This window comes from Pelodiscus sinensis, chromosome 26 (assembly GCF_049634645.1).
Source record: "Pelodiscus sinensis isolate JC-2024 chromosome 26, ASM4963464v1, whole genome shotgun sequence".
NCBI classification, from domain to species: Eukaryota; Metazoa; Chordata; order Testudines; family Trionychidae; genus Pelodiscus; species Pelodiscus sinensis.
In genome coordinates this window covers 1,818,253-1,841,127 of record NC_134736.1, presented here as the reverse complement: position 1 = coordinate 1,841,127, position 22,875 = coordinate 1,818,253, and the positions used below count along the sequence as shown (strand labels likewise).

Below are 22,875 nucleotides of genomic sequence, written 5' to 3'. Positions count from 1 at the left end.
CGAGGAAGCAGCGAAGCCCCCAGAGGAGGCTGGCTCGGGGCACAGGAGGGAAATGCCAACCCGCAAAGGGCCGTGGCATGTGGGGCTGGAAGGGACCTCGCCAGGCGGCCGTGTCCACAGCTGGCGGCTTGACCCCTCCAGCCACGGGGATCCCGCGAGCCCACGTGGAGCCGCCAGCGCAGAGGGCGGGACGCAGGCCTCGCCGTCGGGTCCCCTTTAAGGATTTTCTGCGGCTGGTCCCTTTAAGAGTGTGTCAGTTCCCTGCCTGACGTCACCTGCCGCTTCAGTGTTTACAGCCTGGGCTTGTTGCATTCAGGGCAGCCCCAGTCCCAGCTGCCTGCAGCCCCCCGCTCTGGGGCGCCGTGGCCAGGCCAAGGCCTGTCTGCAGAGGGCAGGACAGCGGCTGCGAGCCTTGCTCGAGGGGGCCGCTCCCGCAGCGCCATGGGGCAGCGCGGCCCGGGGGTCCCCTGGCTCCGGGAGGCTCCGTAGACTCTTCTGGATGTGCCCAGGAGCCGGCTCCCTTGGCAGCGCGGCTGATTGGCAGGTGCCCCCTGCAGCCTTTGGCCGGGTGCGGCGCGGCTGCCCGCCCTGCCGACGGCCCACGGCGGGGTCAAAAGGCTGCTGACCCCGGGGATGCTGGAAGCTGCTGCTGCCGCCGTAGCCCAGCTCCAGGAGACGCGCTGCCTGCCCGGGGGATCCCGTCATGCTGGCCCCGGCGCTGCCCCTCGCCCTGCTGCTGCTGGCTCCGCTGGGGGCTGGGGCTTTCCTCCAGGGCCTGGCCGCCAAGAACATCTCCCAGAGGGAGGCCGAGTTCGACAGAACCTACACGGACGCGGTGAACGGCGAGCTGCTGAACATCTACGCCTTCAACCACACCGTCGTGAGGAACAGGGTGAGAGCGCCCCCGCGCCCGGCCCGCCGCCTGCCCCTCGCCCCAGCCTGGCCTCAGCCTGGGGGCCGCCCGCCCCGGGGACACCCCTCGCCCCAGCCCGGCCTGGGGGCCGCCTGCCCCGGGGACACCCCTCGCCCCAGCCCAGCCTGGGGGCCGCCCGCCCCGGGGACACCCCTCGCCCCAGCCCGGCCTGGGGGCCGCCCGCCCCGGGGACACCCCTCGCCCCAGCCCGGCCTCAGCCTGGGGGCCGCCCGCCCCGGGGACACCCCTCGCCCCAGCCTGGCCTCAGCCTGGGGGCCCCCCGCGCCCGGCCCGCCACCTGCCCCCTCGCCCCAGCCCGGCCTCAGCCAGGGGGTCGCTCGGCCGCCTTTGGCCCCACACAGAACAGCTGCCAGGGTGCTGGGGGTCGGGGATGCCAAGTCCCTCGGTGCCCTGCCCTAGCGCCAAGGCCATGCAGGATGCTTTGCTGGGATCAGCTCTGCCTGCGTGGTGGGCAGGGCAGCGGAGAATCCGGCCCCCTGGGCCCGGGCTTCTCCCACCCATCTCCCCCGGCTGTGCTGTGAGTCCTCTCCCCGGGGCTCCAGCCACCCCGGGCCTGGTTTCACTTCCCCCTTCCCTGGGCGTGCACCACGCTGCTTCCTGGCCCAGCTGCAGCACCCTGCAAGATTCCCCCCCCCCCCCGGCTTCCTGCTGACACCCCAGCTGTGTGTGATGGGGAGGGGGGGTCTTGTGGGCGTCTCTGCCTTCTGCTGGGCAGCCGCGAGTTGGCATTTAAACAGCAGGTGGCTCCGGATGAGTCTTTACTTTTTCTTCCCACAAACTCCGCTGAGCTGTTTGTGCGGGGGGGGGGGGGGGGGGGGGGCTGGGCTGTGCTCCCAGCTCCGGGCACCCTTGGGGCTGTGCTTAAGCCAGGTCCCCAGCTGGAGGGTCACCTTTGCCTCCATCCCTAAGCACGGAGCCAGGCTGCCCGGTCCTGCCCGTGGCACTGGACAGACCCTGCCCCCACCCGCTGATAAGTCCCTGTTTCTGATGCAAAGTGAAGGGCTGCAAAGGCTGATCCCGCCCCCCCCCCCCCCGATCTCCCCGCCCTCCCGAGGCTCCACTTCCCCGCGGCAGGGTGGGCGGGTTTGCCCTGGCTGGACGGTGCCCAGATGTCTCGGCGAGTTCGGCGGGGCTGGGGCTGGGGCTAGGCTGGATCTGCCGGAGAGTGGCGAGGGATCCCTTCCCAGGGTGCACGGCGTGACTGCTCCCCTGCCGCAGGAAACCCCCTCTGCTTTGGGTCTCCTTGTCACTGAGCTGCTCACCCTCCCTCGCGGCCCAAGCCTCTGTCCTAACAGCCCCCGAGCTCTGTGCCCCACCCCCTCCGTCCCCCTTCCCAGAGCCCTGCCTGGCGCGGCCGGTCTCAGGGCACCAGCCCCCAGCGCCGGCCGCCCCGTCCCAGCACGTGCGGTGACCGGCTGGCGTGCCGCGTACCGGCCGTGCGGGAGCGCGCTAGGCTCCCCGGTCGGTCAGTGCTCACGAGTGTCGAGCTGTGAACCGCTGGACGTGCGAGTCGGGCTCCCGTGGGGCGGTTCTCACGCCGGCCGCCCTGGCTCCAGACTCTGGGGGACCAGAGGGCCGCGTGTGACCCACGCTGTCCTTGCGGGGGGGCTGGTGCCCTTGGCCACTGCTTGCCCGAGGTGGAGCTAAGGAAATTCAGCAGCCTGAGGCTCAAGGCGCAGTCCCCCCGGGGTCTCTTGGGCCCCGGCCAGCGTGACCCTTCCCCTGTGCTCCGCAGACGGAGGGCGTGCGGGTGACGGTGAACGTGCTGTCTGAGCAGAAGGAGACGCCGGTTCTCTTTGTGGTGAGGCAGCAGGAGGCGGTGGTGTCGTTCCAGGTGCCGCTGATCCTCAGGGGCCTGTGAGTACCACCCCTGTCAGCAGTGGCCTCTGAAGTGGGGCCAAAGACCAGACGCCCCCTTTCTGGGGTCCCTGTGCCGGCGACAGCGTGGGCCCCCGGGCCGGCTCTCTGACCGAGGCATAAAAATGGCCTCAGAGCCCGGAGGGTGCTCTCGTCTGGCCCAGCACACCTGGGCCACGGGGTGTGGGGAGCGGCTGCAGGTTCACCTGGGTCGTCTCCGTTGTGACCTGGTCCAGCTCCCGAGCGCCGGCGAGGGCAGGGGGCACCGTTAGCTAGGCCGGTGCACCCGCTGGGGGGGGCTGTATCCCCAAGCTCTTGGGGAAGGGAGTTTTAGGGAGCTGCCCCAGCTGCGAGCGCCTGCCTAGCTCCGGTGGGGACAGCGACCGGGCCGCTGAGGGAACGAACCCCTGGAAGGCCACAGGCTTTGGGACGGTGCCCGGTGCTTCCCGGCAGGACATTGCTGGCCAGGCTGGAGGCAGGGGTGCAGCGCAGCCTCCGCCCCCCTCATCCGGCCGGGGGCGTCTCTGCCTTTGCCAGGTACCAGCGGAAGTACCTGTACCAGGACGTGAGCCGCACGCTGTGCCAGCCCCCGACCAAGAGCGAGTCGGAGACGCAGTTCTTCTACGTGGACGTGTCCACGCTGTCCGCCAGGAACGCCTCCTACCAGCTGCGCGTCTCCCGCGTGGAGAACTTCGTGCTGAGGTGAGGGACAGCGCTGGGACCGTCCTGCTCCCCCCCCCCCCCCCCCCACTGCCCTGGACGGCTGGGAATCTCCCCTTCCCCTTGGGCCTTCCCTGGGACCGACGCAGGCGTTGCCAGCTGGGCTCCCCACCCAGAGTTGGGAGCGGGTGGGGGCCCATGGAGCAGCTGCTCCCGGCGCTGGGGGTCTGTGGCTCCAGCCAGGCGCTGGGGGTCTGTGGCTCCAGCCAGGCGCTGGGGGGTGGTTCCTCTGCTGCAGCAGGGCTCGGTGTGCTCAGGCGTCGGGGCCGCTGTGTGTCTAACGCTCTCCTCACAGGACCAACGAGCGCTTCAGCTTCAATGCCACAGCAGCCCAGCCGCAGGTAACGTCCCTTGGGCCCGGGGGGCTGGGGGGCCTTAAACCCGCTTGGCCAGACTCCCCGTAACGGGGAGGGGCCTGTCTGGCTGCCGGGGGGGGGGGGGGAGCTAGGACTCCTGGGTTCCATTCCTGGCACTTGCCCCCTCTGGGCCATGGGGCCATGGCCCTGCCCAGCCTGCCGGCGCGGGGGTCCGGGTTGGGCTCCTCAGGGGAGAGGAGCGGGGGAAGGGCAGCCTTCTGTCGGAATAAGGTGGCTGGTGCCGTTCTGGGGGGCAGGCGGGGGTGCTGCCTGGGGAGGGCAGGGGCGCCGTGGCAATAACGTGCCCCGTTTCCTGCCCTTCTAGTATTTTAAGTACGTGTTCCCGGAGGGCGTGGACTCGGTGATCGTGAAGGTGACCTCGGGCACGGCCTTTCCCTGCTCCGTCATGTCTGTCCAGGACATCCTGGTACGTGGGGCTGGGCCAGGCCGGTCGCTGGGCGGGTGGGTGCCGGCTCCGTGCGGCTGAGTGTCTGCTCCTCCCCGCAGTGCCCCGTCTACGACCTGGACAACAACGTGGCCTTCATCGGCATGTACCAGACCATGACCAAGAAGGCAGCCATCACGGTGCAGGTAGGGGCGGGGGCGGTGCCTCCGGCGTAGCCTCGCGTCCGCGCTGGCTGCAAACGCTCTCCCCTCGCCACAGCTCTCCCCTCGCTAGCTCCGTCCAGGCGGGTCGCGTTCTCTGCCGCTCCCCGGGGCTCTGCTGCCGCCTGCCCGCCAGCAGCTTCCTGCAGAACCAGCTCTGGCATCTTTCCGGGTCTCTCGCTGGGGGGTCCTGGGCCGTGCCTCTCGACCGGGGGGGGCTGTGCGGGGAGAGCCGCCCGCTGCTCCCACTGACCCCTCTCTCGTTCCCGGGCGGCTGCGCCAGAAGAAGGATTTCCCCAGCAACAGCTTCTACGTGGTGGTGGTGGTGAAAACGGAAGACGAGGCCTGTGGCGGGCCCCTGCCTTACTATCCCTACACCAAAGGTACGGGGGGGCAGGACTTAGCCACTCTCCGGTCCCGCTCTTCTGCCTGCCCACATCTAGGCAGGGGCTTTAGGGGGGTCCCCCCACGGCGGCAGGATCCGGCCGTTCCAGGTGCCCTAGGGACTCTCGCGCCTGTCCCCACCTCTCACTGCCCCTTCCCAGCAGCCAGGCGCTGCGGGCACAAAGGGGCCAACAGCCCCCCCGGGCGGGGGGCACGCTGGTTGCAACCCAGGGTGGGGGCGTGCCGGAGGGCGGGGCTCTCCCGTCGGCTCTGAGCAGCTCTCCTGGGGACCGGAGGCAGCCGGCCAGCGCTGGGCTAATCTCCCGCCTCTGACCCCCCAGATGAGCCGGTGGACGAAGGCAGTCGGCAGAAGGCGCTGGACGTGGTGGTGTCGCCTGCTATTACCTGTGAGCGGCTCCCCCGGATACTGCGCGGCTGCAGCCAGGGGCTTTCCCCGCTGCCCCCGACCACGCTGCCCATGTTCGTGGGGCACCTGCTCTGCAGAGGTGCCCCGGGACGGCGCCCGGCACAGCTGGGGCGCACGGGAATGGCCGGCTGTCTGACAAACAGCCCCACGCTGCTGCTGGGGCAGGCCCCGAGCCCCCGTGGCGTGGAGCAGCACCTGGGCTCCCCGTCTGGAGGGGGCCTCGCTGGGGGCCTGCTTGCTCCTAGGTCTCCCTTACGTGCTGGGCGTGAGGTGGAGCCGGCCCAGACGCCCACAGAGTGGCCAAGATGAGCAGCCCTCCCCCCATACAGCCGGCTGTGCGTCCCCCCAGAGGGGCACAGGCTGGGTGTCTCCGGTGGGCCTGGCTGGGGCAGCCTGGGGCTGTGGGGGGCCATGAACCCACCCGCCTGCCCACTCCCCCTGGACGGGGCTGTCCAGCGAGCGGCTGCCTGGGTGGGGCACCGTGGGTGGGTGCTGGCCCGTAATCCCCCTTCCCGCCCCCTCTTCGCAGCGGAGGTCTACGTCAGCGCCATGCTCTTCTGCCTGGGGATCTTCCTCTCCTTCTACCTGCTGACGCTGCTCATCGCCTGCTGGGAGACCTGGAGGTGGGTCCCCGGCCTCGCGTCCCCCCTCCCCCCGGTTTCTCCCCCCCAGCACTCCAGGGCCGGGCTGCTGGCTTGGGTCGGCTCACCATGGCACCGGGCGCACCCACCTCCTCCTTCCCTCTCCCTCGCCCGCTCTGTAAGCCCAGGGAAGTAGGGCAGGGCAGGGCAGCTATCACCCCTCAGGCGGGCAGTGAAGAGCCAGAAAAAGCAGCCGGGGATGAGACAGGTTCCCTGCGTGCCCAGGGCTGGTATCCCCACAGTCTCCAGGGCCCATCCCTGAGACCCCCTCCTCCATGCCCTGAATGGAGCTCCATGGAGCAGCCGGCGGCGCACACGGCCTTCCCCAACCCGCAGTCTGCAGGTGCCTCTGCCGTGGCCGCTGCCGCCAAGGCTCGGAGGCGGGGCAGGGGGGTCTTTCGCTTGGGGAGCCCGGGGCGAGCGGCGGGGTGGAGTCTGCGCCGCAGCCAGGGACAGTGCCGCAGCTGGATTCCCTGGGCAGCCCCTCGCCCAGGCTAGCGCCGGGTCGGGCACGATCTGAGCTCTGAGCCCCCTGCGCAGAAAGGAGCCGCCTCCTGGCCCTTCTGCTTCAGCTTTTCCCTTGCGTTTCGGCAGGCAACAGAAGAAGCAGGGGCTGCTGGCTGCCATCGACTCGCCCGTCACGGACACCGGTACGGAAGCCCCGGTGCGGGGCGGGAGCTGGCCCTGTCACTCAGAGCCCGGGGGCAGCGAAGGGGCTGGCTCGTGTGGTGGAGGCAGGGGCTGTGTGGAGGTGGGGCCAGCCTCTTGGCGGGTGCCGCGTGCACTGGAGCCGGCTGGGGATTTTGTCGGCGTCTTTCTCCCCGTGAACTGAGGTTTTCCTGGGCCCTTTGCTGAGCATTGTCCTGGCGAGACGAATGTTCTGGGGTCAGACCTGGGGGGACCTTTCCCTTGAACGGAACCTGCCCCCCATCGTCCAGCTCCCTGGGAGCCGCTAGCCAGCTGCCCCGCTCAGAGGCAGAACTCCCTTCCACACCGCCGGGGCCCCCGGGGGGAAGGAGTGGCCGGCTCCAGCCTGGCCGGGGGCTCTGCTCGGGCCCTGGGCTCTTTCCCTGTGCCCGTGTCTCCCGGTGCGTGGGGAGGCGGGCGAGCGGCTCGTTGGCATGCGGGCTCGGAGCTCCAGGCGGCGCGGCGCTGGCTGAGTGCCGGCTGCTGTCAGTGACTGTCTGTGCGTCTCTCTCTCTCTCTGCCTGCGCTTCGCTCCTGGGCGACTTCTCCTTCCCAGCGGCTTTACTGGGTAAGCGCCCGCCTCCGTGAGGCCGTCAGCAGAGCCCTGGGCTGCCCGGCGTCTGTCCGGAGAGGCAGTGCCCCGGCCCGCGGGAGGGGGGCAGGGCAGGCTGCCGCATTGCGGGCGTGCACCCCAGGAAGCGCCCGCTGCTACCGGGCGGGACGCAGGGCGCTGGGCAGGCTCCTCTCCCCCCGGCCTCCGCTGATGCCCCTTCCCTGAGGAGACGCGCCCGAGCCGCCACGCTCAGCCCGCCGAGACTCCGGCCCCCTCCTGGGGCTGACGCGGGCGGGGGCTGCTGCCTGCCTGACGGGCTCCTGTGCTGTCTTCCAGGGCATCCGCGCATCACCCCGGACTCCCTCCTGGGCCACCCTCCCTACCACGGCTACAGCTACGGCTCTTTCGGTGAGCGCGTGGGAGTGGGCCCCGGGGAGGGCAGGTCGCCAGTCCCTTGGCCATGGCTGGGCCCCTTTCCTGACTCTGTGACCAGCCTCGTCCGTCCCCTCTCCCAGACAGTAAGCCCCCCCCCCCCCAGTGTCCCCTGCAAGCTGGGTGCTCGCGCGGCCGCTCAGGAGAGCCCCGTGTTTCTAGTGGTGGGCACAGTGGCCTGTGCTTCAGTGCACAGAGCAACGTCCTTCTGCACACGCGTGGAAACGCTCCAGGGAGCATTGGCCCCCCCCACGTGCACACTGGGGGCTCCTGGCGCCTGCCCCCTGCTCGCTGGCAGCCGTCTGGGCTGCAGGTCTGACCGCTTGTTCTCACCGCGCTTCCAGAGAACAGTTCCACGCTGAGTGCCGAGGCCGCCACCGACAGCACGGGCTCCGCCGACATCTCTGGGTACACAGGTGAGAGGCGGGCCCCGCAAGCTGGAGCGGGGGCCAGTGCACGGAGCGCCCCGTCTCCGCCGCCGCCAAGCCCGGGGCGCACCCACGCCCCTGCGCCCGGGAGTCTCGGTTCCGGGGAGAGGACTTTGCCCCAGCGAGACCCCCGGTAGAGGAGCGGTGTGCGGGGCAGGCCTTAAGGGAGCTGCCCCTGGCTCCGGGTGGTTGAGCAGAGCCCGAGCGTGGGCGTGGGCAGCGGGTGCGGAGGCGCGGGGCTGCCTGGCTGGCTCAGGAGGCGGCTCTGCCCCCGGCCGCCCTCCCAGTAACTCTTGCTTTGCTTTCAAGGGCTGGACCGGTTCAAGCGGCGCGTCCCCTCCAGCCAGACGAGGCACCTGGGCATTGCTCTGGGTAGATGTGGATGTTAAGCAGAGGCGTCGGGCGAGTGTATGGCCGTGTCCTCGGCTTCACGTTACCTGGAGACAGACCCTGCATTTCACTCCCCCCTCGCGGGGTCCCCGAGCCAGTGACAGCCCCTGAGCAGCCCCCCAGCTGCCAGCCCCGTCTTCCAGTGCGGGGACACTACCTCCCCCTGAGCCCCACACACAGCTTGCTTGTCAGCCTCGGGGAGATGGGGGTGTGGGGCTGGGGTAAGAGGGCTGCAGCACACCTGGGGGGAACAGCGGGGGGCACAGGGTTGGGATAAAGGGGGCTGAAGCACAGCTGGGGGGAACATTGGGGGGCACGGGGCGGGGCTAAAGGGGGGCTGCAGCACAGCTGGGGGGAACGTCGGGGGGCACAGGGTTGGGATAAAGGGGGCTGCAGCACAGTTGGGGAGGTGAATTGGGGGCACAGGGCTGGGATAAGGGGGGGCTGCAGCACAGCTGGGGGAACATTGGGGGGCACGGGGCGGGGATAAAGGGGGGCTGCAGCACAGCTGGGGGGAACGTCGGGGGGCACAGGGTTGGGATAAAGGGGGCTGCAGCACAGTTGGGGAGGTGAATTGGGGGCACAGGGCTGGGATAAGGGGGGGCTGCAGCACAGCTGGGGGAACATTGGGGGGCACGGGGCGGGGATAAAGGGGGCTGCAGCACAGCTGGGGGGCGAGTGGGAGGGGCTGTAGGTCAGGGCTGAGGAGCGTATGTGCTCCAGCTGGTTCTCCCTAGTGCCGTGGGCCCCCAGGAGGCACAGGGCCTGGCTGGATTGTGGGGTTTACGGAGGTGCGTGAGGGAGGGGGAGTGTCCAGAGCCAGCACAGGGGTCAGCTAGAGCCTGGCTTGCCCGGCCTTATCTCCGGAGGCAGGGGGGTGGCCAGGCCCGGGGGTGCCTCGGCCATCCTCGCCAGGCCCTTTGTCCGGGGCGGAGACGGTGGCCGCTCTACCGTAGCTGTGGCGCTGGCGGGCCGGGTGAGGTGCCCCAACCAGGCCCCTTCCAGCTGCCCCCGAGCGCAGGGAGGGGTGGCCGGGCCCGAGGCCCCGGGGCTGTGGGCCCCTTCAGCCGTCTGGAAGGGGGGGGGACGCTCTCTGGGCTGTTCACTGGCTGACCCCCCTTCCCCCCACACCGGCTGGGTCTGAGAGGGTAACGTGCAGCCCGGAGGACCTCTGCCCAGGCTCGCCAGGCTGGGGGGCCGGGCTGCGGTGTGGGTTTGGAGGGGGCAGCCAGGGGTCCGACTCGTGGCGCGCTGCGTGGGCCGCGCCTTGCCCCTGCCCACCAAAGCCGGGATGGCCATAGCTGGAGCCCAAAAGGACGAGCTGCCTTCCTAGGACCCGGAGCGGCTACAGCTTCCCTGGCCGCTGGCGGGGCCGGGCGTCCCCAGCCTCCGCGAGCTCCCCTGAGCAAGGAGTCCCTGGCCTGGTGTGACGATGTGTCGGGGCTCCTCCGATCCTGCAGCCCTGTAGCAGCAAGAACAGACTCCACCAGCCAGTAGAACAGGGGGGCTTATTGCTTCTCCAGGATACAGCCCAGCACAGACGTGATGTGTCTACAGGAGTCTGGGCCAGGATGCCTCAGCCCCCTTGAGCTGGGTCCCTGGGCCCCTAGATTCCAGCCCCTCCTTAGTCTGTCTCCTTCATGATTCCAGCCCCAGACTGCCCCTTCCCCCAACACTCACTTCCTAGTTCCCTCTCTGCCCTCAACCGGTCAGACCGGTTGGGTCTTAGGCAGCTCACCTAAGTGCTCCGGCCACCGGCCAGTAGGGGTCACCCACAGCCCAGCGCCCAGCAGGGCACTGACTCCATCACACGTGGCTCAGCCAGAAAGTCACCGTGGCCCGGTGCCCTGGCCTCTCTTGCCGGGCCTGGCACTCGGCTGCTAGCCAAGGGAGCGGCAGGCACATAGCAGCGTTACGGGACGGTGACTCACAGGCCAGCCCAAGACACCCACCAGCCCCAGGAAGTCGGCGTCCCCTCCCCAGACCCACACGCAGCAGGGGGCTGCCCTGGGGCTCTGTGGGTCGGGAGGCGGGCTAGGCCAGGGCCACGCTTGTCTTGCTCTGGTCTCTGCCCTTGGTGCCCTGGCCGACGTGGCACTGGGTGGTGTGACGCAGGTGCCAGCAGGTCTCTGTTCCAAAGGGGTGGGTCCCCGGCATCGCCATGAGTCACTTCGTGTTACGGCAGGATCTGGCAGGGCGGCCCAGCCCGGCCCACGCCCTGTGCCTAAGGTCGCAGCAGTGGGTGTCGGCCGGCGTGCCACCCCACAGGGTCTGCCCAGCTGCAAAGCCAGTGGGGGGTGGGGCAGGAGGCGAGTTAGCTCCCCAAACGCAGCCCCGGAGAGGGGGGGCGCGGCTGCGGCACTCGGCCAGTTCACTGCCCCTGCTTATCCCCCCCTGGACTGACCCCCGGGCCCTGCGGCCGGGCGCGGTGCTTATCCCCCCCCTGGACTGACCCCCGGGCCCTGCGGCCGGGCGCGGTGCTTATCCCCCCCCTGGACTGACCCCCGGGCCCTGTGGCCGGGCGCGGTGCTTATCCCCCCTGGACTGACCCCCCGGGCCCTGCGTTCGGGCGCGGTGCTTATCCCCCCCCTGGACTGACCCCCGGGCCCTGCGGCCGGGCGCGGTGCTTATCCCCCCCCTGGACTGACCCCCACCCCTGGGCCCTGTGGCCGGGCGCGGTGCTTATCCTCTCCTGGACTGACCCCCACCCCCGGGCCCTGTGGCTGGGCGAGCGTGGGGGACCTGCCATGCCCCTTGCTAATGGTGCACTTGGGGCCCCGTCTCCCTCGTGAGCCCCGACACACACAGCCCGGGGGCCCCTGCATGGCGACCTGGGCGGGAGTCCCTGCCCAGGGAGGCTCCAGCTGTATTGCCGACGCCCAGCCCAGCCCTGTGCCCTGATGGGCTGGGGGTCGCGCAGGCCGAGTGAACCCTGTCCCAGGCAGAAGGGCTGGGATGCTCTGCTGGATGCCCTGGAGCCTCCTGCAGCGGGCGGGGGCCATCTCTGTCCTGGACCCACCGCACCAGCCTCCCTCCGCCCCACCCAGCCTTTTGCACAGAGCCAAGAGGGAAGCGAATGGCTCTGATAGGGATGAGTGGGGTCTGGGGGCTGTGGGGAGGGGGCGGGCTAGGCCTTGCCCAGCATGGGTGGGCCTCAGCCCAGACTGAACCTGGTTCCCCCTGTGCCCTTGCAGAGCGCTCCCTGCAGAACGTGAGCAGCCGGCCCCGCCTGGACTCCCTCAGCTCTGTGGAGGAGGACGACTACGACACCCTGGCAGACATAGAGTCTGACAAAAATGTCATCCGGACCAAGGTCTGTGTCACCTGCCCATCCCGGGCATTGCTCGGCACGGGCGGGCGGGGGGTGTATGAAACACCAGCCCCCCGGGTCACCTGCCCATCCAGCATCACTCGGCCGGAGGGGGAAGAAACGCCAGCCCCCCAGGTCACCTGTCCATCCAGCATCACTCGGCCGGAGGGGGAAGAAATGCCAGCCCCCCAGGTCACCTGTCCATCCAGCATCACTCGGCCGGAGGGGGAAGAAACGCCAGCCCCCCAGGTCACCTGTCCATCCAGCATCACTCGGCCAGAGGGGGAAGAAATGCCAGCCCCCCAGGTCACCTGTCCATCCAGCATCACTCGGCCAGAGGGGGAAGAAATGCCAGCCCCCCAGGTCACCTGTCCATCCAGCATCACTCGGCCGCGGGGGGAGGATGAAACGCCAGCCCCCCGGGTCCCCTGCCTGTCCAGCATCACTCAGACAGGGGGGGAGGATGAAACACGAGCCCCCCAGATCACCTGCCCGTCCAGCATCACTTGGCAGGGGGAAGGGGGATGAAACGCCAGCCCCCCGGGTCACCTGCCCGTCCAGCGTCACTCGGCCGGGGGGAGGATGAAACACGAGCCCCCCGGGTCCCCTGCCTGTCCAGCATCACTCGGCCGGGGGGAGGATGAAACACGAGCCCCCCAGATCACCTGCCCGTCCAGCATCACTTGGCAGGGGGAAGGGGGATGAAACACGAGCCCCCCGGGTTCCCTGCCCGTCCAGCGTCACTCGGCCGGGGGGGGGGATGAAGCGCCAGCCCCCGGGTCACCTGCCTGCCCTGGGCATTGCTGTGGCGGGGGACGTGCTGCATGGCTTCGTGTGGCTGCACTGGGTGGGTGTGAGCGATGCCCCATGGGGAGAGGCTGGAATGGGGTACATGCAGGCTGGGGGGACGCTGTGCGGGGGAGCCTGCATGCGCATGCACAGGCACTGCCCAGGACTGAGTGCCAATGGGCTGGGGTGGGGTGCGCTTCCTGTGCTGGGACTGAGCACGTCTTACTCCAGGGATGTCTCCCGCAGGTGGGGCGCTCGGCAGCTGCAGACAGCGCAGCCTGGGCCGGCTGGGGGGGCTTTTGTGCTAGCTCCCTCGCCCCGTGTGCCGCCTGCCAGGCCTGTGACGGGCCCCTGTGTGACGGACCGGGCCGTGTCTGGGCACAGCTGAGGGCGTCCGCTCAGGGCGAATTGCTCAAATCCGGGGCTCCTTACAGCCCCCAGACTGGTGACCTCTCCAAACAGGTCACAAACCAGTCCCACAGAGCGCTTCAGCTGCCTGCCTGACGCCTCACGAGCAAAACCCCTCCGACACCCCAGCAATATCCGTGCCCCAGATGGCCCCGGGCCTCATACACAGGTGGGGGGTCCTAGCACCCAATCCCACCTACCCCGAACAAGTCCTGTCCGGTTCCAAGAAACCAGCCACAGATCCCTGGTCAATTTACCCTCTGGACCTTACCCACAAATCACGCTGGGCCAATCCTTTAGAATCTAACAACTAAAGGTTTATTCTTACAAGAAAGAAAAGCATGAGAGTAAGATTGTTAAAGAATAGTACGTTACATGCACCGAATCTCCCAGTCCTCGATGCAGGCTCTAGCAGAGATGTTACAGTTGCTGGTTTAAAAGTCCTTGTTGCGCATCCTAGGTTCAGGATGGGTTCACGGGTCTTTCTGGCTCTTTGATCCCTGCACTGCTGCCTCTGGGATGAAGTGCTGAGCTGAAGACCAAGATGGAGACCACATGGCCTATTTATCCCTCCTTCCTGGTCTCTTCTTGGCTATAGCAGGTCACCTGGTCCACCTTATTCCTGTGTTGCCTGCTGGTAGGCCTTAGGTATGAGTCACCCTCATTCTTTAGGTGTGTCCTTGGCCCATTGAGAGCCATTGTCCCACAGGGCCTTGCTGATTAGCATGTCCATAGGCCGGGCCCTGCCCACTGCTCAACCACATGCAGGGAAATATTCAGTATCCATACAAGTACATGCTAATAATTGCACACACAGACATTATACAATCACATGAACCGCGTACACAGGATCAGCAGACAGTGAGCTTCTATTCAATACCTCACATGGCCCCTTCTATACCATTTTTGGGGCCAACACCCCCCCCATGGGTGCAGCAGCGATCTGGCTGCTCCCCTCAAAATCCAGTAACGTGACACCCTGCCTCTGTCCCCAGCAATACCTCTACGTGGCAGACCTGGCCCGGAAGGACAAGCGGATCCTGCGGAAGAAATACCAGATTTACTTCTGGTGAGCGGGGCCGGCTGGGGTGTGGGCAGGGCAGGGGGCTGGGCGGCGGGCCCCTTCCGTCTGCCCTGGGGCGAAGGCAGCTGGAGCCCTGCCCTGCTGCAGAGTGGTGGGCACTCGGCACCCATCCCCCCGTGGCGCTGGCACCCCGGCCGTCCCGCCCAGCGAGCGCTGCAGAGCAGGCGGACGCGCCCAGCGTGGGGGAGCCCGTGTGCAGCTGGGGCAGCGCCTGTCTGGCTCAGCGCCGTCCTCTCTGTTGCAGGAACATCGCCACCATCGCTGTCTTCTACGCCCTGCCCGTCATCCAGCTGGTCATCACCTACCAGACGGTGAGGGGCCCCCACCCCCAGCAGCCCTTCCCGCTCCTGGGGCTGCCCGGCACCCGGGCTCCTGAAGCCGGGCGTTCCCAGGGCCGGCCATGGGGCTGGGCTGGGGGCAGTTCCCTGCTGTGCCAAAGAACCCAGCCGAGTCTCCTTCCCAGCGCTCCCCCAGCAGAGCAGTCCCTTGACCCCCTGGCCCGCAGGGTATATGGTGTGCGCCAGCCCTGCCTGCCCTCCTGCGGCACCGCAGCCTCTCCGATCCCTGCTCCCGCTGCAAGGCTGGGGCAGCCCCTGCACCCCGAGTCACGCCCCCTCATGCCCCGCCTGGGCCCTGAGACTGTGCTCACTCAGCGCCGCGGGCCCCCGCCATCCGCCCTGCCAGCGCACCATTCGGCAGGGGAGCCCCAGCCCTTCCTCCTCAGGCCGCGCTCTGCTTCCCGCTGCAGGTGGTGAACATAACGGGAAACCAGGACATTTGCTACTATAACTTCCTGTGCGCCCACCCCCTGGGGAACCTCAGGTAGGAGCTGGCTTGGGCCCCTCTCCTGCCCGTGGGCCCCACTGCAGCTGACCCGGGGGGGAGGGGAGCGCCTGAGCGTGGCACGATGGCTGGGATGGGAGTGGGGCTGTGGGGCGGGGAGGGGAGGGGTCAGAGGCTGATGCTGCCGGGGGGAGGGGGGGGGGTCGAGCCGGGCGGCTCCAGCGGCTGCGATCTCTGGGGAGAGGCCGCCCTGCCGGCCCGTGTTACTGACCTGCCCTGCCCCCCGCTAGCGCTTTCAACAACATCCTCAGCAACCTGGGCTACGTGCTGCTCGGCCTGCTCTTCCTGCTCATCATCCTGCAGCGGGAGATCACCTACAACCGGGCGCTGATGCGCAACGACCGGCAGGCCCTGGTGAGCCCCTCGCTGTGCCCAGGCCGGTGACGGCAGCCCTGTGGGAGGCAGGCGGGGATGGGCAGAGGGTCTGGGGGCTGCCGGGGAGAGTCCCTCTGGGGTGTCCTGCCGAGGGGGCCCCGCCCGGGCTGGGAGGGGGGGCTCGGGGCTGGTGGTCTGAGGCGGGCGTGTCTGTCCCCCAGGAGTGCGGCATCCCCAAGCACTTCGGCCTGTTCTACGCCATGGGCACGGCGCTCATGATGGAGGGGCTGCTGAGCGCCTGCTACCACGTCTGCCCCAACTACACCAACTTCCAGTTCGGTGAGTGCCGAGGCCGGACACCCGCCCGCTGGGGGGCAGCTGCTGGGTCCTGGGCTCTCCTCTCCTCCCCGTGCAGCCTGCTTGCTCACCCCTCCCCGGCCCCACACTCCCTGGCCCTGGGAACGGCCCTGGGAGGTTGGCCCGGCAGCTCGCGGCACGAGGCAGCCCCCAGGGAGCCGTTGTGCTCCGACCAGAGGGCTGTACTGCACTGTCCCGGTGCTCGGCTTCCCCTCGGCCCAGACACGAAGCTCCCTGCTGTCCCGGCCCTCTCTCCCCCCTCCCGCGGCGGGCAGGAGCCAGGCTGCTGGGGCCGTGCCCGTGTCGAGGGGCTGCCCCTCCTGGCCCCGCGCTCAGGCTGGCCCCCTCCCGCTGCAGACACGTCCTTCATGTACATGATCGCGGGGCTCTGCATGCTGAAGCTGTACCAGAAACGGCACCCGGACATCAACGCCAGCGCGTACAGCGCCTACGCCTGCCTGGCCATCGTCATCTTCTTCTCCGTCGTCGGCGTGGTGAGTGCCGGCCCCGGGCAGAGGGCGCGTTGCCCCGTGTGCGGAGCCCAGGGGCCGCTGGCCGGCCACCCCCGACCGGCGGGCGATGGCTGCTTTGCCCCAGCACAAGCCCTTTCTCAGCTCCCTGGCACTGCCAGCTCCTCCCGGCTGCAGCGCTGCCACTTGTCCCCGGCCCCGCTCACCCGCCGCCTCCCCGCAGGTCTTTGGCAAAGGGCACATGGTGTTCTGGATTGTCTTCTCCGTCATCCACATCATCGCCACCCTGCTGCTGAGCACCCAGCTCTACTACATGGGCCGCTGGAAATTCGGTGAGGCGGGGGCGGGGGGCAGAGCGTGGGGCTCTGTGTGGCCAGGCTCCCCGTGGGTCCTTGGGTGTGCCCAGCCGGCCTGCGTCGCAGCCAAGCCCAGCCCTCGCGCCCTGCTGCCAAGGCATCCCATGGCCGGCACAGCGGGCCTGGCTCCCGCCCGCCTGGGCACTGACAGCCGGCCGCTCCGCTGCCCCGGGAGACGCCTGCGCTTGCTCGGGGCTGTCCCCGCTCACAGGAGCCCGCGGCACCCTCCTGGCTGCTCTGAGTGGCCAGCCGTGCTCACGTGAGCCGGGCTCGGGCCTTTCCCTCCCGGGCGGGGTGACGGCGCGTCGGGTTCCCCCTGTGGCGCAGTGGGGGGCTGTCTGCTCTGTGACCCGGGTCCCCCTGCGCTGGGATGGGAGGCTCCCACTGACTCACCCACATGTGATACCCAGACACCCCGGCTCAGCCTCCCAGGGGGAGACAAAGGGAGGGAGGCGGAGACCAGCACCTGGCTGGGGGGCAGAGCTGGGAGGGGGCAGTGGCTGTCTGGGAAGCATGGAGAGCAGAGGCTAAGCTGGGGGCGATGGGCCCTAACCCTACGGCTGAGGCATCCTGGCCCTGGGCCCTGTAGCCACGTCCCGTCTGGGCTGGGCTGTGTCCTGAAGGAGCAATAACCCCTCGATTCTACTGGCGGAGTCTGTTCTGGCTGCTACAGGGCTGCAGGGTTTGGGGACCCCGACGCGCCGTCACCCCCGACTCTGCACCCGCCTGCAGCAAGATGAGACTCCGCCGGCCCGTAGAACAGGGGGGTTATTGCTTCTCGGGGATACAGCGCAGCACAGACGGGACGTGGGTACAGGCGTCAGGGCCTCGGACCCCTTGGGGTGGGGCCCACAGGCCGCTGAACCCCCAGCACTCGGCTCAGTCTCTTCTCTTCATGTTTCCCCAGCCAAACTGCCTCTCCCAAAGCCACCGAACACCCCTCCCCCAGGTAGCCACCCCCCTTCCTTTGGTGAGACGTGCTGGGGCTCGGGGTGACCCCCCGCTGGGCCGTACTTACAGACACAGGCCAGTGGGGTCACCCACAGCCCTAGCTAGCGCCCAGCGAGCGGACAGCACCCCCTGGGCCCTGCTGGGCGAGGCGGGCTGGGGAGGGCCTGCTGCCCCCCCCGCCCCGCCCCCCAGCTCTAGCACTGCCTCTCCCCGCAGACACCGGGATGCTGCGCCGAATCGTGCACGTGCTGTACACGGATTGCATCCGCCAGTGCAGTGGGCCCATGTACGTGGTGAGTGAGCGGCTCCTGCAGCCCGAGGCCCCGACTCTCAGGAAAGCCCCAGGTGCTGCGCCCGGACGAGCTGCGACGCCACGAGCCGGCGCAGGGCCCACCCGGAGCGCTCAGGGCTGGAGAGCGGATGGTCCAACACGGCCTCCTGCTGCGGGGGCTGGGCCACCCTCCCACGCTGTGCCGGACCGCTAGCCCCTCTGGCCGGGCAGCCCCAGCATCCTCCGGCCTGGGCCTGGCTGCGCGGCGGGGCCAGCAGAGCTAACGCGAGCGCCTGCCCCGGAGGTGACCCGCCGGTGGCCGTGTCCCCGCCCGGTGCCACTCGGCCCCTCGTGGGGTCTGGGACCTGCCTCGGCCGGAGCTGACCGGCAGCAGGGCCTTGGCCTCCAGAAGCGACAACCACAGGGGCCTTTCCAGGAGGCCTCCCTCCTACGCCTCAGCCCAGCCCTGCCCCTCTCGGCCCCCCATCCCCTCCTTAGCCCTGCCCCCGGCGGGACCCAGGGCGGCTGGGGCAAAACGTGCCGTGGGCCCCTCTGAGGTGCCCTCCCCTCTGCTAGCTTCAGGACACGGCTGAGCCACCATGTCCCCTGTGTCAGCCATGAATCCCGGCCCTCTCCCGACCCCCCTGCTCTGTGTTCGCAGGACCGGATGGTGCTGCTGGTCATGGGCAACATCGTCAACTGGTCGCTGTAAGTCGGGGGCCCAGGTGCCCGGGGGGGAGCGCCCTGTACGAGGAAGGGGGCGGCAGGAGAGCTCCCAGCGCACCGGGATCCAGGCTGAGACCACACAGCTCGTGCCAGCTGTGAGCCAGGGGCCGTGGGCTGAAGCAGGGGGTAGCGTCCTCGAGAGGGCTGCCCCGGGCCCGCGGCCAGGCTAACGCCTCTCCCTGCCCGCGGGGCAAGCCCCATGACTCCGCGGGTGCCCCAGGTTACGTCGCTGGAGACCCAGCTCCTCTGGCCGGCGGCCGCAGGGTGCAGCCGAGCCATAGAGTGATGGGGGGGGGGCTCAGACTCTGCCGTGCTCCAGCTGAGCCCCCCTGCTGCCTCCCTAACCCCTTCCCGCCCCCTCCCAGCGCTGCCTACGGGCTCATCGTCCAACCCAACGACTTCGCCTCCTACCTGCTGGCCATCGGCATCTGCAACCTGCTGCTCTACTTCGCCTTCTACATCATCATGAAGGTGCGCGGCCCCTGCGCCCTCTGTCGGCGGGCGGGGCGGGGCGGGGGCGGGTCTCGGGGGGCTGTGCCCTGGGAGAGCTCTGCGGCAAACGGGCAGCGACTGAGCCCGGGGGTGCCCAAGGGTCAGGCCCCAGCCGGGGAGCTGGGCCCTTAAGTCTTTCGCCCAGAGCCCTGGTACCTGCACCAGCCTTGTCCTGCCCCCGTCGCTGGGGGGCACGTGGCCATGGCCTCCAGAGAGCCCTTCCCAGGCCCCGGGTGCCCAGGGCCCCGCCGCTCACCGCGTCTCTCCTCCCCAGCTCCGCAGCGGCGAGCGCATCCAGCTCATCCCCCTGCTCTGCATCGCTTGCACCGCCGTGGTCTGGGCCTTCGCCCTCTTCTTCTTCTTCCAGGGGCTCAGCACCTGGCAGGTGAGTGGTGGCTCAGGCCTGCCAGGGCCCTGCCCTGCCTGGGCCACGCTCGGGGGCTCCCGCTTGGGGCGTCCCAGCAACGGGGCGGGCGCTGGGTATGGATGTGCCGCTCTGCTGGGCTGCAGCGTGCCCCTGGGCGGGAGCACTTGGCTGGGAATCCCCACCCAGCGCTGCCCCTCCCCTGCAGATAACGCCGGCTGAGTCCCGGCAGTACAACAGGGACTGCATCCTGCTCCGCTTCTTCGACGACCACGACATCTGGCACTTCCTCTCCTCCATCGCCATGTTCGGCTCCTTCCTGGTAGGTCCTGCCAGCCCAGCGCCGGTCGCCCCTCTGCCCGTGCAAGGGCCCTTCCCGCCCCGCCCTGCCCCGCCCCTCCCACAGCCCAGCGCCGGCCGCCCCCTCTGCCCGTGCAAGGGCCCTTCCCGCCCCGCCCCGCCCCACCTCTTCCCGCCCCTCCCCTCCCACGGCCCAGTGCCGGCCGTGCCTGCTCAGCCACGGAAAGACCCTTCCCGCCCCTGCCCGGCCTGGGGGGAGCACCTCTGAGGGTCCCCAGGAGCACCCACTGCTCCCCAGAGTCCGCCCGCCTTGGCTGGCATGGGCAGCCCCAGAGCCACTTGCCCATGGCTATGGGGAGCAAGTGGTGCCTGTCAGCCAGCAGTGGGAGCGCCTGTCCTGCACGGCCCCTTTCCTGTGCCGGCGGAGAGCCCCAGCCAGGCCAGGGTTGGACGGCAGGTGCCTTGTTCTGTCCCTGGATGCTGCAGCGACCGTGAGGCCCCCTCTGCCGGCTGGGACATGGGACCCTGTCTGTGCCGGCCCCGGTGCTGAAATAGCCGGGGGCGGGGGGAGTGGAGAGCTGAGACAGGTACCACCCCCACCAGCTGTACTAACCCGGAAACACCAACGTGCCATCTTAGAAGTTTGTAGCACCCTGCCCCCGCTGGGGAAAGTGTCTGTCCACACGCCGGGCCCCGGCCTCACCTCGGCTCCCCGTGCCCTCGCAGGTCTTACTGACGCTGGACGACGACCTGGACTGCGTCCGCCGGGACAAAATCTACGTCTTCTAGGCCCTCGCCCGGACACCGCCTGCCTGGCTGGGCACGTTCACCGGGGCCCCCGGAGGGGACATCACCCCGCCCAGGGGCTGCCTCCGGCCCCGCTCTGCGATGTGGCCCCGGGCGTGGCGGGAAGCTCGCGAGGCCACGGCAAAGCATCCCAGGCGCAGGGCTCCTGGCGCTGGGACTCGTGGCCATGCCTCCCCTGCGGCGTCCTGCCTGCAGACCGCGCCTCGCCCCTGTGGGCACGTCGCCTCCCTGCTTTCGCTGCTCCAGGGGCTGCCGGGCAGGCCCCCCGCCTGCTGCCAAGGGGTGGGGAGGGGGAGAGGCTGGTCGCACCGTGGAAGCTGTTGCCCCTTTGGCCTGGCTGGAGTCCTGGGCTGGTGCCAGGTGTCCGGCCTGGCAGCAGGTGGGTTCTCTCCTGTCACGGGCCTCACCCTGGCAAGACGGGCTGCACGGGGACCTGGGCCAGTTCCCCCAGACAGCTTTAGCCCGTCGCTCGGGGCCCGCAGGGACGCAGGAGCCTGCCTCCCCGTGGGGGGCGGGAGGGCAGGGAGCCGCTCAGAGCGAAGGGCGGGCAAGTCGGACAATGCTCCCCCTGCCCAAAATCAGCATGGACCAAGCCGGGGCACTGCCAGGTGCTGAGGGAGCCATGTGTAACCCCCCTCCCCCGCCACTCGGCCACTTACCCTCTCCCATCCCCCAGGACCTGCACAGCCCTCAGCGAAACCTGCCTGCTGGGCAGCCCGGGACAGCCTCCCCCCCGGCCCCTACTGTGCCAGGCTGTCCCAGGGAGCGCCGGGCCTTGTACAAGTGTCCCTGTCTGGGCTCAGGAAAGGCTTTTCCTCCCTGCAGCCTCTCTGGGGCCCCCTACCCTTGTCCGGTCCAGGGGCAGGAGCCTCTGCCCCCACCTGTAGGGCTGTCCCTGCCCCCTCCCCCACCTGCAGGGCCGTCCCTGCCCCCTCCCCCACCTGCAGGGCCGTCCCTGCCCCCTCCCCCACCTGTAGGGCCGTCCCTGCCCCCTCCCCCACCTGCAGGGCCGTCCCTGCCCCCTGAGCAGGGGAGGGTGAAAGCCGTCCATGGTGAGGCCTGGCCATGGGCAAAGGCGATTCTGGAACGTCCGTCGGTCGCTCGTGCGCTGTTCCTGGGGTGGGCTGCTGCCCCCGCTCTGCCTAATGCCCCGTGGGGGATCCCCGAGGGAGTGTCCATCCCTAGCCAGTCGGTGCTGGACCGTACCCACCGTCCCTGCTGTCTTCACTGGTGGTCACTGGTGCCTACGCTCCGCCCAGGCTCTGACCCTCGCTATGGACCACAGGTCTGCCTGACCCACAGCCGGAAGCCAGGCCGCCGGCTCCCCGAGGAACGTGACTCTCGCAAAGGTGCTGCTGCTGCTGTTACAAGTGTGGCCTTTCCCGAGGAGGAAGTGCCGCTCGCACCACTCGCCAACGTGACGCCGTCCCCGCGGGTGCCGCGTGCCCAGACAGAGGCCCTCCTGCGCGCCGGGGCAGGTGCATCGCGGGTCTAGAAGCACATGGGCACGTGGCTCCCTTCAGTGCCTAATTTGTATTATTGTTTTTAATTTTGGTGGGGGGGAGGTATGTCCAGTGGAGCTGTGTCTAGTTCCTCCTGGTGGAGCCTTGGGCGCCCGCTGGCTCGTGTGTACTGAGCGCGGGGTCAACACACGTATCTGCGGCAACGGTGTCACTAAGCGACTTCCTCTGCTAGCCCCCGGGCTGTTTACACTGCAGACGGGACGTTGCGTTCTAACCGGACAGCCGGTTGGGTTGCGGCTCCAATGTGCTCTCGCTGCGGGGCTCTGTTCTGGCCCCCGACATCTCAGCGCTGGTTCGGCGGGGGGCAGCACGGAGGGGCCTTGGTTACACACACAGCTCCAGAACGGGGCGTGTCCGGCTCTAGGGGAAGAGAGGAGCTGTGGCGCTGGAATGGCCGCGCTGGGCCGGGTCTGGACTGCATGGACAATGTTTCCAAGGGTATTTTTACACTCCCTGTGCAATGTTGTCAGCCAAGTTGCACCGCGTTTTCTAAGAACAGTTCTGCCTCCACACGAGGAGAACGGAACAATAAAACCGTTGAGCTGCACTTTACCCACGAGGCTCCTTTCTTCTTGGGGCGGGAAGGGGGCCCCAGTCGGCCGCAGGCCTTGCTCTGTCAGCCCTGCAGTGGTGCACTTCCCCTTCAATCGGCGGTGGGCCCAGTTTCCATGGGGGGCCCAGATTCCATGGGGGGCAGGCTGCTGGCCTCCATTTGCTCCGTGCTGAAACCCTCCCCTGCCCCACGCACGTGAGAGACCCAGGCCCAGCGTGACCCAGGTCCAGGCCAATTCTGTGACTGAGTCGGCGGGCAGAAGTGGCAGCAAGGTACTTGAGTGGGGAGAGCGCGGCCCCCGGCTTGGGGGTTGTCTTCCTCCCCGTGCAGGCAGCGGGCTGCTGTGGCAGGGCCCTAGTTCCGCTGGGCTTATAAGCACACAGGGTCTTTCCTCCAGGGGAACGGCAAGATGCCCTGTTTATTGAGAATACGAAAAAGCAGCGCCTGCATTCACCCCCCCACCCCGCGGGATTTCTAGTTACCAACCTGTCCTGGCGCAAGGCAAGCTTACTGGCCAAGACTGAACACAAGGGAGGAGTCG

The 22,875-nt window shown here is 69.0% G+C and overlaps 1 protein-coding gene across 4 annotated transcripts; it reads left to right on the top strand.

Annotated features, from left to right (window-relative positions):
• Positions 1 to 283: 283 nt before the first annotated feature.
• SIDT2 (SID1 transmembrane family member 2) lies at positions 284 to 22,333 on the top strand. 4 transcript variants are annotated; one of them, XM_075909716.1, is made up of 28 exons: positions 284 to 892; positions 2,670 to 2,791; positions 3,329 to 3,493; positions 3,807 to 3,852; positions 4,193 to 4,294; positions 4,375 to 4,458; positions 4,757 to 4,856; positions 5,199 to 5,264; positions 5,814 to 5,907; positions 6,520 to 6,575; positions 7,169 to 7,180; positions 7,502 to 7,573; positions 7,942 to 8,013; positions 8,335 to 8,397; positions 11,610 to 11,728; positions 13,918 to 13,991; positions 14,251 to 14,317; positions 14,755 to 14,828; positions 15,080 to 15,203; positions 15,386 to 15,503; positions 15,879 to 16,015; positions 16,215 to 16,323; positions 17,515 to 17,591; positions 18,231 to 18,277; positions 18,661 to 18,766; positions 19,062 to 19,172; positions 19,360 to 19,473; positions 20,178 to 22,333. In XM_075909716.1, the coding sequence occupies exons 1-28, from the start codon at positions 704 to 706 to the stop codon at positions 20,238 to 20,240; spliced, it is 2,583 nt and encodes an 860-aa protein (XP_075765831.1). In that variant the 5' UTR covers positions 284 to 703; the 3' UTR covers positions 20,241 to 22,333. The 4 variants fall into 4 exon arrangements, with proteins under 4 accessions (XP_075765831.1, XP_075765832.1, XP_075765833.1 ...); XM_075909717.1 differs by lacking the exon at positions 7,169 to 7,180 and having other exon boundaries at positions 285 to 892; XM_075909718.1 differs by lacking the exon at positions 8,335 to 8,397 and having other exon boundaries at positions 285 to 892.
• The last annotated feature ends 542 nt before the right edge of the window (positions 22,334 to 22,875 follow it).

Coding starts and splice junctions, on each gene's coding strand:
- SIDT2 (XM_075909716.1), top strand. CDS start 704: ATGCTGGCCCCGGCGCTGCCCCTCGCCCTGCTGCTGCTGGCTCCGCTG. Junction 5,908..6,519: donor GCCTGCTGGGAGACCTGGAG/GTGGGTCCCCGG, acceptor GCGTTTCGGCAG/GCAACAGAAGAAGCAGGGGC. Junction 8,398..11,609: donor GCACCTGGGCATTGCTCTGG/GTAGATGTGGAT, acceptor GTGCCCTTGCAG/AGCGCTCCCTGCAGAACGTG.